We start from the raw sequence: 15,319 nt of genomic DNA, 5'->3' as shown, positions 1-15,319 counted from the left end.
ATTCGATCACATTTATGAACCCATCTGTAGCATTTCATTCATCTGCAGTGCCCTTGTATGTCGTGTTCAGACTTCAATCAAGAGGCCAATTTAAACACAATTCTGTGATCCGTCAAACATATAGAAATATCACATGCTCCTGGGTGTCTGGGCCTTCTTGTCACCTTACCAGCTCAGTTTTTGACATCTATACACCCTTCAAGAGTCAAAAGGCCCAGATACACATCTCCATGTATACTCTGTAGTGTGCACAACTCAAACAGAAGAGCACAATTAATCGGTATCCAAAGTTGAGTTTCTCTGGAGAGCAAACTTCTGCCAGCACAAGTTCATGAATAAGAACATCCATTTCCTAGACCTCGGGCTGCAGCAAGATTCACTTTGAGAACAGGATTAAAAATGAGTGCACCACAGTGCTGTGTAATTTGTGGGCAATGATATAGAACAATATTTGTGTTAATTAACTCAAATGAACTATTCATGTTTGAAATATGAATTCCTTCACCTACAAATACATTTGACACAAAGCAAGGACAAAATCATTCCACCTCCACCACTAAAACATGAGACAGACAAAGAATGGTCCATTTATACAGTTTATTGATAGCAAAAGATCTTTTTTACTCCTGCATCTTCTCAATGGTCTCCTCCTTGTATTTGCCCTTCTCCTTTCCATCAGCGCGAGACTTGGCCTTGCGCTCCAGGATCTTCTTGCGGTCCTTGTCCAGCTTTAGCCTGGTGATGACCACCTGCAAAGAGAAAAAAACTGGGTTGGTGAACAAAGTCATGAAATGTCCCATTGGCAGTGGTACACATGTAAAGAAAGACGAAGACTGTCCAAAAATAATCTGTATAATCTAAGGATTTTATCAACTCCTTACAATAACGTTAAAGCACGTCCAAAACCCATTTCTAATGAATAGTTACCAGTGGACATTCTGTAATAGCTGCAAATCTGAAGGTCAAACAGACTGGATGTTTAAGGAAATGATCCTCTGTACAGTTTTGCAGTTAGTACAACCACTACAAATACACAATGTAGAATCCATAAAAACACAACAGGCTCCACAACCTAGGGCTTCAGACCGTGCCAGGCGTTACAAAGGCCTTACATGTCTGATAGTTGTTGGGCTTTGAGTCAGTCATTTGCTCATGTTGTGCATGAAATCCTACATAGCACTGTATATTTGGGCCACGTCATTACATATATTTCTGTCAACGTTAAGTGAGCCGCTGTAGTCAAACTGCATAAAATGCAGACAAAGTAACCCTTTTCTCTGTGTATATTAAGATGCCAAAAGAAAAGTGCATGTGTAATTAACAATAATGGTTGCATTCCACTTAGGTGTGCCAATTCCAGGGCCCCAGGTGACGCACGCTGGCTAAATGGTATGGCTTACTGGAAAACAAATGGAATGGAAACCCTTATTATTGCCATTCGATGAACCTGTGCCTTTTCTGCAGGGACATGTCTGAATATGGACTTCTACCTGAGACAAATGCTCCAGTAGAAGCATCAGTTTGCTCTGGCCAGTTCACATGTTCCTATGAAAGCACGGCAAAATGCTGCTGTGTAAAGGTCATCAATCACATCTGGGCAAATGTCTCTTGACAGCTTACTCACAGCTCAATACTACCTGAATTTGATCATGAGTATAAAATAAATCCGCCAGTTGCATCGAACACATCTTGAAGTTTAACCAAATATAAAATACAAAATGTTATGGCAGGGTAAAAACAAAAAGCCACAGCAGCTTGATGGAAAAGAGGGACTGGCAGATCATCTGCAGTGGGTTGAACAATACAATTGTCAAACGGCAATATTTCATCCAACAGGGCTTTTTCACAGTAGACATTTTGACTTGTCATAGAAAGAAACGCACAGGTAATGTAGGCTCTGCCATGTTCAAGTGTCCCACTAAGCCATGGCAGTCAACCAACATACACAATGCCAGGACCCTGAAACAGATGCAGCTAAATGGATTTCAGCCATCATTTCATTGTTTTTGCAACTGTGCTTTTCTTGCTGTGACATGTTAACATGTCTGGCTTCTACAAAATCCTTACAATAAATTCTACCTTAACTTATGGAAGTATGTACTGTATTGATGTAGACAGATGAGCAAACTTTGGAAACACCTCACAATATAATGCAATGCATACACTATAAACTACAGCCTTAAAACTTACCAGTATTTCAAGCCTGTTCTAATGGATTGCATTATAATGTAAAGGGGTTTCTACGAACAGCCCATCTTTAACATGGACTCATTAACTGTTTAGACTCCCTACTTTTTTAGATTGCTTCCTGTCCATGTTATGCTCAAATATCATCATCATGTTAACTTGCTCCTGTACTCAGACTTCACTTGTATGTTAAAAACAGGTCCAACTGTGGTTACAAGAAAACAGTTATTCTTAAAGTAAAACCACTCTTTTAATGTATTATCTTTTCAATTGGGCAAAGTTTAAGTTTGCCTTGTTTTGCATTGCTGCCAGATCCACGTAGCACTTCCCTGTTTATTTCCTTCAATAACTTGGTCAAAAGGTGCACATTAATCATTACAAACAATTACTAGTTTAGCACACTAAAAATACAAGGTGGTGAGCAACATGGTTCAAGTCTGGATTATTTGATGGACCTAATGGACACTGAAAGTGTGGAACTATTATCGATCACTGATTGTAAGATGTACCACCCAACTGGAAACCATGAAGAAACAGTCTCGCACCTAGTGTGTGTAAAAGGTGGTAGACATAACACCAGAAACACTTTTCAATATAATCCAATACAGCTACACTACTTACTACAGCCTCAAAGTTTACAACCAAGTTGAATCAACATATCTTGACAATTTCAACAAAAACTGATCATGACTTGTGTATTACAAGCCTTCACCTGGTATAAACTGGATTAACTGTCGCTCCCACCTGCATTGCAGAGTGCTTGCGAGGTCAGCCATACTACTACTACTTCAATAAATGTTTCAAGTACTTCAGGAGTACAGTAAAATGAAAGCAGGTATACTTCTCCACAGGGATATGGTGTATCACTTAAGATTGTAATGTATATGTACAAATTGTGTGACGGTCTTGTTTTCTCTTCACAGCAATGAGATGCCAGAAAGGCACAAAGGCACACCTCACATCACGTGTAAGTCTTGAACAGGTGAACATGCAGCTTGTTAACGTGGGTTTGCATCCACTGACCCAATTCCCAATTGTGTCTCACCTTGCTGGGGTGGATGCCGACATGGACTGTGGTTCCGTTGGCCTTCTCTCTCTGCACACGCTCGATGTAGATGACGTACTTCTTCCTGTAGACCTGCACCACTTTGCCAATCTGCTGGCCTTTGTAGTGTCCACGGACAACCTGATAGTAAACAACACAAACAAATCAAGCAAACGCCGCTTACACATGTCAATTATAACAAACTTTAAGCAATCCAAACTACAATACCTGGACTTCGTCATCTTTGCGGATGGGCATGGACCTCACGTTGTACTTCTGGCGGAGCTCCTTGGACAGGGGGGAGGACATGATCTTCCTCCTGATGTGTGAGGGGGCATTGAAGTGCCTCTTGCGGTTCTTGCGGCGGGAGGATGTTACAAATGGATTCAGCTTCATGATGCTGTGAGAAAACAAGACATGCAGGTTATTAACCAGTTGACATCAACTACAGTCTTAGGATACAAAAGCTGCAGTTGCTTAACAAATGGCACCATCTTACAACATGAATCCTGCAAGCATGAACAGTTTCAAAGTACATTTAGACAAGTTAGCAAATAAATGCTAGTCTCTAAGCGTCAGCATCAATTTAGATTTCTGTAACGTTACTTCGCATATAAGCTTTTCTGCCTACCCTGAAACGCAAGAAGTAACGTTGTACCACTAACAACTACACCTTCGTGTACAGTATTAAAATAGTAACGTAAGCTAGGTGGCTAGGTTATGGTAGGTCTTAAAAGCTATATGCTAAGCTAGCAAATGACGCTACTGTGTTAGCATAATATAACAGACAGACTGGAGCGGTTGTACTTCAGTGCCAACGATAACTTAGTAATATTATCGAGCGAGTAACAGACTAAACACAACATCCACTAACTGTAAAGGAAGCCGAATTTTAATCGCTAGCACCAAGAATCAAGCACCTCCAGTCTCCGTAGCCGACATGCGGATACCGACGGAGTTAACAGGGGGACCAAACACTGAGAGGTTATAATTCGTCATCTATAATCAACATGGGTTCAATATTGGCCATCTTTTAATTGTGACAATGTTTACCAGGTGTTTAGACTGTTATACGTATACATAGTGACACTGTAGGGAGGATGGATGGTGATAACTTTAGTGAAATTATCTGCCAGGAATTCTTACCCTGCCGTTTGCTCCTCTATGGCCGGCGGAAAAGAGACTCGTATAGTACTTCCGCTGGCATTAGTTCACACTCAAGTCTCGCGAGATGTCCGCGGAAAGAGGATTAAAAACCGCATATAAACATTTATCGCAGTGAACGTAAAACAAGAACACTTATATTCAGTCTTATTATCAAATGTCACACTGCTGCGTGTGCTCTTAATAGTAGACGTCGACTTATGGAGTGATGTATAAAGCTTTTCGTTCACCCTGACTTTATGGTCCTGCATTATTACCACAAGTAAAAGTTCATAAACTTGAGCCTTCTTTTCTAAAAATAAAAACGTTTTTATTACTGGTTTATTTTTGTGACGTCAAAACTCTCGTTTGCTTTCCATATAAAATGTTGCCACAAGATGGCGCCAAACCCAATTAATCAATAACCTGGTCAGCAGTTGGAAACAAGTTTTGTCTATGATTCATCAAGTTTTGGCCCATGTTCATCAGACACTGTGCTGTTATAATTTTCCTCACACTTAGGATAAACAACTAACACTAACGATGGGATGAAATGCAAATATAACAAAACATAATGATACCATTGAATACGTAAATGATATAGGCTATAAATGTAATATTCCGTAGCCAACCAAAACGTGGGGAACATCGTCGGATCAGCATCATCCGCTGTAATGATGATTTCTACTCCAATAAACTGACAAACAAACCCGAAGGGGCGGGGGGGTCATACCACACATACATTGACCTCCCATCTGAGAGGACAGAGGCGACCACCTGCCCTGCTCGCACTCAGACTACACGGAGTGAACTACCGACTCGGAAGCGCCACTGACACCGTGCGCTGTTTGCTCCCGGGGCGACGCGCAGTTTCAGCGGAGTCTGCTGCCTGCCTGCCTGCGCTGTCTGCCTGCGAAAAGTGATGCTGTCATAGCCCCCTGCGCCGCGGACAGAGATCCTCGTTCCCCTCCCGCACTTCCCCCTGGTTCCTCTCTGGCTTGACTATCGCGGCGGCAGTGCGGATGTGGAGCCCGCAACGCAACGCTCTTCACCCGTCGGCAAGCATCGGAGAAGAAGATGAAATGTTTTTCCCGTTATCTCCCCTACCTCTTCCGCCCTCCGAGCACCATCCTGTCATCCACTTGCCACACCGAAGGTAGGGTGGGACGCCGAAGGGGCTGTGGAGGGCTGTGAGTTGCTTACTTTGAGCGTGTGACATGGATGTTCAGGCTGCCGCTCTGTCCCTGAACACATACAGTCTACATGTGTGCTGAAGTTAGACTGTGCAGTTGTAGGGCTACTAACCCACTGCAGATCTGTGACAGTGCATGAAGTTGGTGGAGCCATGCTCAAATCTAGATATGGGGTAGATGTAAATATCACTGATGTAAGTGACTCCTTGTTTCACTCATTTTGCCTTCCTTATAGCTTGAGCTGCCAACACACAGGCCTACAGGGAGACACTCAGTTTGTGGAGTTGCATGACAAGTATCTTCCATTTCCCCTTAATGTTGATTCTCTCATTCATTTCACCCTGTCACACTTTGCTTAGATAACCCTTACACAACATGCATGGCGATAGGCCTCTCTGAGACAACATCAGACTTAATTCACCTGTGAGTCACTCATTTCAGAGGCTGGAATTTCCTCGAAATGCCAAACCCTTTACCATGTAATGCACCCACTCTGTACAGAGTTATTGTCCTGGAGTTGCGCAGACTTCAAATATTGAATTCAGTGAATTGACCCCAGCCATTATAGCAATAAATTAGTTCATAAGAGGTGGTCGATTCATCCTCGGCCATCCATTGTGCTGTCAGACGTGGCAGCCCAAGAGGGTCTGAGTGTTTGTATAACCAGCCATTTACTGGGTCATAATGTGGAGACTGAGCCGCTGCATTATTTAGCTTTGCATGGTTGCCCTCCTTCCTGTGCGTGCTCTGCCCTCAGCCCTCTGGCACAAGGAAGGAAGATAGTGTGGTACAGTGTACAGTACAGTATGTGGTGGTCACAGCCAGGGACCTTCACAGCCTGTAGAGCTGACCCATATACTGTACATACTCAGTAAGCAGGAGAAAGACCTGAAAGGCATTTATGCATGTTCACTCACTCACTCACTCACTCACTCACTGGTGTATTCTCCTGCTCCATCACATCCATTACCATTCTCGTCTACAAAGTTTTACTTCCTGTTTTCTCCCTTTGACTATCCTGATTAATTTTGCATTGCTTATCCATTTAAAACATGATTCAATTGCTCTTGATTTGTTGGATAAATTTATGCTATGAGTACAGTTTACAAAAGATAATATGAGCTTGACATAAAACCAGGAATAACAGCAAAAGAACATACAGTTATTAAACAACAGAGGGGAAAATACATTCTGTAACAAATTAATTTAGGATTTTACATTAGTTAATTCTGTGTATCTAGACAATCATAAGGACATTTTGGGGTTCTTTATGTGGCGTAAAGATTGCAAGAGACATTGGATTCCTGAAAGAAAAGGCAGACGAGTCAGGGATTTACACGTTTACTTTAGAAATGTAGCCAACGAAGTGTGAACATTGACAGTGCACTCAAAATAATTATCCTTTTGTCAGAAAAAATCATATGATTTAAAGTAAAAGTCTAAAACATTTCAAAAAACGTCTTAGAGTGTGTGACAAAATGCCATGGTGGCATCATAGCAAAAACAAAGTATTATCTTAAAGTAGCTTAAGTAGTATCTCCATGACAACTGAGCAAACTCCACCCAGCGAGGAGGAAAGTGAGATGTGGCTGAAAGTTCTGGAAAACGAGCGTAAGTGGAGCTTGAGTTAAGATTTTTTTGTCAAAGCACTGTCTCTCCAAGGCCAAGAACTTTAATGCTCAAGCACAATCTTGTTCATATCTCTGGTTTATCAGCTGCTTGTGCTTTGTTGACATGTGATGTTTGAACAGTCCCTGCACTACACACGGCTTGTTTCATGCATATAGCCAAAAAGATTCTTTTCCATATGAAATGCAGAGATGTGATCATCTGAGTCATAAACCTGAGCTCCTAAATGTAAGAGGTGAGGTCAACAAACACGACCATTCGCTCCCACTCTCCAAACTCTCTCTCTGACTCTCAAGGCCTTCTGCCTGAGATAAGGGAGTGGTATAAGAGAGGAAGTGATGGATTAGTAAACATTGGCGCTGCAATGCTCAGCCACAGTAATGTGATACATGATCCGGCATTGCTCTCTGTTTGGAGAAATATGAAACAGTTGTACGCAGAAAGCGAGTGAGAGACATTGAATCTGGAGGCCAGCTGGGGGGGGGGGGGGGGGGGGGGGTGATGACACAGCAGATGACCTTGGAAATATGATGTGTAAGAATGACACAGGTCATCTCAATGGCACGTGATCCCCTGTATGCATATGTGTTTAAAAAAGTAAGAAAAAGAAGACATGTTTGTGCGCAAATCAATGCACGCACGTGTGTTTGCGTTGCCTGGAAGCTAGCGCTTGAGTGTTTGTTTATGCCTGTGTTTTTGCACTTCCTGCCGTGACCTTGTTGCCTTTCCATTAGACCTGCTGGTCTTGAGGAGGCTCCTCTCAAGCCCCCTCCCCGCCTCCCTCCCTCCCTCCCTCCCTCCCTCTCTTCAACATCTCCCAGCATTCATGTCCGCTCCAGCTGAGCAGAGTTCACCCCAGGGAAGATGAGTGTGCAGTTACCATGTTAGTGGAAAATACATTATATAAGCCCTGTACTGGATCATATGTGTGTGTGTGTGGTTGTGTGTGTGTGTGTGGTTGTGTGTGTGTGTTCTCTTTGTTTATCTGGGCCATTGTGGAGAGCAGTGTGCCAGCATCACTCGGATTCACCTGGGTCCAGTCTCTGAGGGATGTACAGCCAGCTTTTGACTGCATGTGTCTTTTTAAATGTGTATGTGTGTGTGTGTGTGTGCATGTGTGTGTGTGTGTTTGGGCCCCTGTGTAAGTATTTTTATGTATTTTTTTGTTCTTTTGTCCCCTGGTCTTCTCTTTTTTCCCGGTTCACATCAGTCTGTCAGTTCTGGTGTGATGGATTAAGTCCTAAAGGTTTCTGATGGCTGTGTGTTTGTATGTGTGTGTGTGTGTGTGTGTGTGTGTGTGTTTGTGTTTGTGTGTGTGTGTGTCTCTCTCTCTTCTGCTATCTTGTGTTTGACTCAGGGAAAAATGTGCGTCCCCAACTGACACCTCGCTGCCATCAATCAACGCGGCCATTCCTGTCTCAGCTTCCTCTTCTTTCTCCTTCTAGTTGCTGTACAGTCTGAGGGCAACCCTGTGATACATTATTTGTGTGACAGAAGAAAAGCAGAATGGTGTTGTGAATATTTAAGATTAGATCTGTGACAAGACAGTCTTTGTGATTAATGACTATAGCTGACATTTGTCATGTCTTGTGGTGTGTGTATTTGTATATGTGTATCTGTGTGTTTTATTTATAAGAAGAGCAGTGAGCTTGTCTTGGCAGTGCCTGAGGGGACTTCTGTCGGCATTTTGACAAAGCATGACGTTGAGTTGCAGTTTTGTTGGTGAGGAACACAGCGTATGCTGGTGTGTATGTTTGCAGTTATCATACATCCTGCTGTGTTGTTGTCCTGACAGACACCCACTTCACAGCTCAGAACACACTCGTAGTCGCCGCGTCCTCACATGCCGCTGGGGACAAACACCCTACATACACTAACACACACACACACACAGACACATAAGACACACTCGTACACTCGTGACTGTTCTATTTCAGTCTGGTCAGCTTTTCTGTGCAGAGGGTATAAAGATGGGAGGACAGTGAACAAGAGGGTGCTAAAAGGGATACCAGAGAGAAAGAGGGAGATGAGAAGAAATGGTAGTTCTTGAAAACCACTTGTCAGTCCAACTTGGTCCAGTCCTCTCTGTTCATGAGCAGCTATTACTTTAAACTCTACCACCCTGACAAGCAAAGTAACATGTTGAGAAAGGACGATGTCCTTAAAGGGGTTTGACACTCTTTCGACTGCACTCCCTTAAAGTTGGTGGACTTGCAAGATAGGAATTAATGCACCACTATGTTTACCTTGAGTTGAATACACATACACAAGCTACAGCAAACATCTGCTCTGCTGAAGTGCCCTAGAGCAAGACACTGTCATGCCTACTTGCTTCAGGTTCTCTTCTGCAGCAGACGTTGTTGTGTGGTTGTAAGAAAAGGGAATTTCCCACCTTGGAAAAGATCAAAAGAGATTTGTGTCTGTTTTTGTAAAGGACTGATAGAAGAGGTATTATTTTAATAGTTATTTAGAAGTGACATTTCTTGTCTAAAATCTATTTCTGTTTGCAGGGACGGAAAAGGGTCATAATTAGTCAGTATGTCAAGGAGCCACAGAAAGCATATTTGCATCCACTGGTTTCATATAAATTAAACGAAACAGTAAGGTTTAAAGCTGCACTAATCAAGGATTTTATATTCACATGGGATCAAATAACCATGTGTAATATGAAAGATTTCGCTTGAAGTGACAAACCCACAAAGAATTATCACATGACTCTGCTGTCACCCTGAGCTCTATGGAGCATTTCAGTGTTTACTATTTTGTTTCACTCTCGCTGCTCTTATTAGCAGCTGTTTTAGTGCACAAGCTAATGATGATAAGCCCACTATATGTGTCCAGCACCAAACAACAGACAGACAAAGTTAGCGACAAGCTGGTGAACATAGTGGAGCATTTATTAGCTTAAGAGCCAGATAATGTTCTTATGTTTAAGCTGCTCCATGCCTGCTGGTTGTGTAAATAGACAAGTGTTTGCTAACAGCTTTGCCATATCAACTTTAAGAAATGATAGTATGTCATTGTTGTGTTTACAGCTTGTTGTGATGCCCCCAAGTGGTCAAAATATATACAATGACCATATGTGTGTTTCAACTAAGTGATGCACTAATCCAATAAACTGGATCGGTATTGGTGCCAATATTGACCTTACTAAACAGATCATTTATCAGCCAGATGTGACCTGTCCAATCCACATTAGTAGTGTTTTCTGCTCACAGAAATGTCTTTTTTTATAAACCTTACGCAACAAAATGTTCATGATCCTAAAAAGACTGTTGGTGTATGAAGTAGGTAAACCTGTGCGGACATCATAATCTAGTCGCTGCAGTAGTGACACCCTCTGTTCGTCCGGATGTCTGTGTGGTGGGACCTTGTCTCGGTGGTGAAGCTCCTCACTGGCGTGTTAAAAGCAGCGGCAGGCGACTACATGGTTATTGCATCAGACATTTGAAATACACGGTCTGCAATACATTGTGCACCCTCCTGAGGCTAACAGGGAGGAGTTAGCAGTGGCATGGCGTGCAATGGGAAGTGGCCAGGCCAGACTGTAGCAAAAAGGAGAGAAATGCAAACAAAATGTAATGTTTAGTCATTGTAGATGGGTTAGAAATGGTTATGTTTAGACATTAAGTCAGATGTGGTTAAGTATAGTCTAGTTTGGTATGGTTAAGGTCAAACTAAGGACATGGGAGAAAAGTTTCCAGCAGTTACTCCCCTTCATTCAGCTGCATTACCACGTGGCATTGATGCAAGTTTGACAAACATGAAAAGGTGACCGAATGGGCTATACAACAATCATTTTCATCCTGAAATGAATTGAAGGAAAACAAATGGCTGCCTGAAAGGAAAGAAGAAAGGAAGGAAGGAAGTCAACATAAAAACTGCTGATGTGCTTTGGAAAATGGTGAGCAGCTAAAACCCACTAGGTGGATCTCAGGAGCCTGTGGGAACTGAAATGAACATGACGTTCTCCTACAGAGTGAGACGAAAACACCATAACATACCAGCCTCTTTCTCACACAGCACTCAATCCGCAGTCTCACTTTACCACAAACACTTCCTGCTAGGTCTCCACAGTAAGTCGACATGAAAACAAGGAACAGGGCGAGCAATTACAGTATCACTGAGACTCCCTTCACTCTCACAGCCTCACAGCAGGTAGTGTATCATTACAGCAAACACAGTGACGCAAGTCTCATTCTCTCCTGTCTTTATTGCTGTTTCACAATATGTTTCACATCTGGCCTGTAACTTGACGGTCAGCCTCGGTGTTCGAACCCTTTGTGTCATGCAGCATCGACTATGCTCCTGTTGGGAGCCATAGACCCAGACAGGGAGGCTCCTTATCGAGCCGGACTGCTGGGCCTTTGCTCCGGTGGCAGGCTGCAGCACAGAGACTGCTATTGGGATTGAGGTATATATAGAACATCAGGATGGGCTTCCTCTTTCTCTCCCTCTCCCTCTCCGCCCATCTGTCTCTGCGGTTTTATAAAGGATCCTGATGGGTTGAGTGGGACAAGTTTGCACTGCGGCTATAAAATCTATCATTAAATCCTGAGGTAGCATCTTGTATTATTCGCCTCTAAAAATAAAGTAGCAATTAAGTATACAGTTACTGACAGAATATTATTTTAATGGAATGTATTCTCAGATGTGGTGAACCCACTTGTTCGTTTAGAGCAACAATGGTTCGATTGCTCCCTTGGTGTAATTAAAAATTGTTCTCTTTCATATTAAACCCAAATGATTAAAATGAGACTAACAACGGATCAGCATACCAAGGTGACACACACCTGTGTGGATGGATAAATGGATAAAAAGCTTTTCCCGTTGGCATCGCAGCCTTTTTAAGTTGTGTGAATTTAGAAGAATAGACAAGCTTGGATGAAACTTTAATGAGGCTGTGCAGAAGCGGAGAAGAGGATATAGAGTTGATAAGAAGAACAAATGGTGGTGGAGATAATGAAACAAAGTGTTACAGCAACTTCACATATTTGAAAATAGTGCAGCAGAGAGAAAATAATCAGATTTTCTTTCACTATAGGCAGATGCACTGTATGTGTGTGTATTGCAACTATATTTAAATGTTCATGTGTACGGGGAGAACATACTGTATATACAGAAAGATCCAGTACAACATTTACTGTCCATATTCCATGGAGAGTAAAAGCTAAAGAGAGAAGGGGGCATTGAGGAAATAGTTCCACACTTTTTGGGTGTGAAAGTGAATGAGTAACACTTCCCTCCATAAGTGAGAACTGTGGTTGTACTGGGAGGTCCTGGATGTAAATGTTGTGAATAAGATGCAGGATGTTCAGTTGACTTTCCTTGGATAAAGAAAGGTCAATAAGATTATAGATAGAAAGGCAAGAGAGCTTGAGGCCCCAGATGTTGGTTCCCCTGGTCTGGCCGACATTCTGATTCTGATTCTGATTCTGATAAGTGTTCCCTGGGGAGGGGGAGGGGGAGGGGGTTAATTGTCCAGGTTTCCTCGGAGCCCCAGAGACAGATGAGCAAGGACCCACACCGTCCTGAACCGAGGAAGCGTTCTGAATTTCATTTCCACCATCATGGCTCTGTAGGATAGTCAAAGGGCAAGGTACACACATAGTAGTAATTACATACACATACATATCCAACCAAAAAGTTTGCAGGAGGTCAATGGTTGCAACCAGAAGTGAGAAATAACGACGTCATCTGCTTTCAGGACAGTGGAGAAACATATTTACAGGGCCGGAGTCACTGCTGGGGGATCATCTCAGCTGCCTGTAGAAACCCTACCATACCCACAGGAGCAATGGCTGTTATCCTATTAGATCTCATTTTAGGTGCCCTGCTATAGTTTCCCAGCATAGTTTTTAAATATTTGTCTGAAAATAGTAATAAATGAAAATAGTTGTCTATTGTTGCAGAGTCATCACAGTCCCGTTTGTACAGAATAACCTGAGTAATGCGGTCGATATGGAGCAGGGATCAAACCAAAGCAGTCTGGAGCAGAGACGCTATAGATAGAAAACTGTTTGTTGTGTTGTCAGCACCATGGACAGAGTATATAGAGTGTAGTATAGTATAGTAGACGAGAGAGAGAGAGAGATACATACTGTAGTAAAGGCTTTCGCTGTTCTGTCTGAATGGTGTTCTACACATAAGACATGGCACTGGATAAATAATGCAGCCTAATGCTACTGTATGAGGCAGCAGACAGCAGCAGTACATGAAGTACCAGTCTGTCTCTCTGTCTCTTGTTCACTTGCTCTGCCACCCCATAGCCCCCACCCCTGTGCACACACACACACACACACACACACACACACACACACACACCACAAAACACACCACAAAACACACAACTCTCTGAATGGATGGATGGCACATGATGTCACATGATGAGTCACAAATCAGCAAACCAATTCTCTCTCTGTTTCTGTCTGCCTCAGTCTTTTTATATTTGCGTGCATCTCTAGTTTTCGACTTCTGATATTCAAAAGTTGTGATAAACAGCATCTACATGCAGCACATTCATACTGAATCACACAGCGAGACACACCTTATTTATAGCTGTTATTGTTATGCAGGAACAGAAGCTGGTGGAGTTCCCCTGTGTGAGCATTATTAGTCATAACTAGGTCCATTTAAGCCAGTATAATACTCCGTAAACGACTTGTAAGATTCAGGAAGTAAAGCCTAACCAAAAACAAAATCAATATAGTTTCATATCAGTAGTGACTCAGGTGTATCACCACACATTACACAAATTACAGACTTTCTTTTATCCAAGCATCTATGTTTTTATTGACCCTGAAATTACTGCTAACTTGTCTATATTGACTATTTTCTTGGAACAAATAGTTTTAATCTCTTACGTTGTATCTCTGGTGGGCTGAGAATAAGTGAAATGGCAGTCATATAATATCTGCTTAACTTGCACAATATATGTATATGCAAATGAAGCAAACAATCACACCTGACTTGCAGAGATCAGACTGGTCCAGACTGAAAAGCCTCAACAACTATTGGATGGATTTCCATGAAACTTGGCACAGACAGTCACGCTCCACTCAGGATGAATTGCAAGAAATACAGTGTTCCCCTGACTTCCTCTGTGCCATCCATCATCGCGTCACAATTTCATTTTGTCCAATACTTACCACTGATACTATACCACTACATTTGTATAATACATATGTTTATAAGTAATTGTATATGTTGTTTTAATTTTTATTCAATTCTAACAATTGAACATTTGTATATATGTTCTGTGTGAGTAGCGTGAATGCACTAGAGTATGACAGCGCACTAAACTATAACATTACAGAGGACTTCTAAGGTAGCAGCTGACAACTACTCATAGGAAAAAGTATTCCGCTGTTCACTCATTAGTTCATAGATCATCAATGTTTTAATGTGTGCTCTCTTTCTTAGAGATGAAATATTTTACCTGAATTAAGATGTGTCCATTAAATTGTTGTGTTGACCAGCTTTGTCTCGCTGGAACATAACCAGATTTTAAATCCCACCACTGACACTGTTAACATACCCTGGATTCACCTCTCGCTCTCCTCCAGTGGGATTACGCAGACGTGACCGAACGAGACTCTGTGGGATCAGCGCTGGTTATCTTATTTGCTCGACAGATTCACAGGCAGGCTCGATTTCAGTTAGAGGCCAAGGACTTCACAAGATGTTTTTGTCACTTTCCATCACAAATGAAATCTAATACGTCGAATAAAAACATTAGGTCACAATGTGTGAAGATGCATAAACAGCTACGGGTCATTCACTGCACCCTCTACATATAGAAAAAAAGAGCGTCATTATCCATTTTCCATCAACATTAACATCCACAACATGTATTAACATTGATGCAAACATTTAAGACGAAGTAATGGTGAATTTAGAGTGCTAGATCATGTGCAGCTAAATTATGATTAGACACTGAAGGCTGATAAAATATGTGTAGGCAGCACAATAACCGTTTGAACCTGGCATTAACCTTTAAATAAATGACCTTACAGTCCTATCTGACAGTAATGGTCTCACTTTAACTTAAAAATGAGTCGATAAGTAGAGGTTTGTTCCCATTCGGTTACATAAAATGAGCTTTGTTCAGTTTGTTTTCAAC

At 42.1% G+C, this 15,319-nt stretch overlaps 2 protein-coding genes across 2 annotated transcripts in view; one reads left to right on the top strand and one right to left on the bottom strand.

The window, feature by feature from the left end:
- Nucleotides 1–582: 582 nt before the first annotated feature.
- Nucleotides 583–4,408, bottom strand: rpl26 (ribosomal protein L26). The gene is made up of 4 exons (XM_070913003.1): nt 4,379–4,408; nt 3,461–3,632; nt 3,233–3,373; nt 583–749 (listed from the first exon to the last, which is right to left on the bottom strand). Exons 2-4 carry the CDS (start codon nt 3,626–3,628, stop codon nt 621–623), a joined length of 438 nt encoding a protein of 145 aa, XP_070769104.1. The 5' UTR covers nt 3,629–3,632; nt 4,379–4,408; the 3' UTR covers nt 583–620.
- A 1,044-nt stretch (nt 4,409–5,452) lies between these two features.
- Nucleotides 5,453–15,319, top strand: part of ppp2r2ba (protein phosphatase 2, regulatory subunit B, beta a) — a 37,831-nt gene continuing 27,964 nt past the window's right edge. Inside the window, exon 1 of the mRNA XM_070912802.1 lies at nt 5,453–5,531. Within this exon, the coding sequence (XP_070768903.1) occupies nt 5,453–5,531 (79 nt within the window). The remainder of the gene's footprint in view (nt 5,532–15,319) is intronic.

The sequence above is a fragment of the Enoplosus armatus genome, chromosome 10, assembly GCF_043641665.1.
Source record: "Enoplosus armatus isolate fEnoArm2 chromosome 10, fEnoArm2.hap1, whole genome shotgun sequence".
NCBI classification, from domain to species: domain Eukaryota; kingdom Metazoa; phylum Chordata; class Actinopteri; order Centrarchiformes; family Enoplosidae; genus Enoplosus; species Enoplosus armatus.
The sequence above is the reverse complement of the archived record's forward strand: the minus strand, read 5'-3'. Positions and strand labels throughout refer to the sequence as shown.

Excerpts from the sequence above, each read along its gene's own strand:
- rpl26 (XM_070913003.1), bottom strand. The coding sequence starts at position 3,628 with ATGAAGCTGAATCCATTTGTAACATCCTCCCGCCGCAAGAACCGCAAG. Across the intron at positions 3,374-3,460 it reads GCAAAGATGACGAAGTCCAG|GTTGTCCGTGGACACTACAA; the intron begins GTATTGTAGTTT and ends GTTTACTATCAG. Across the intron at positions 750-3,232 it reads TCGGCATCCACCCCAGCAAG|GTGGTCATCACCAGGCTAAA; the intron begins GTGAGACACAAT and ends TTCTCTTTGCAG.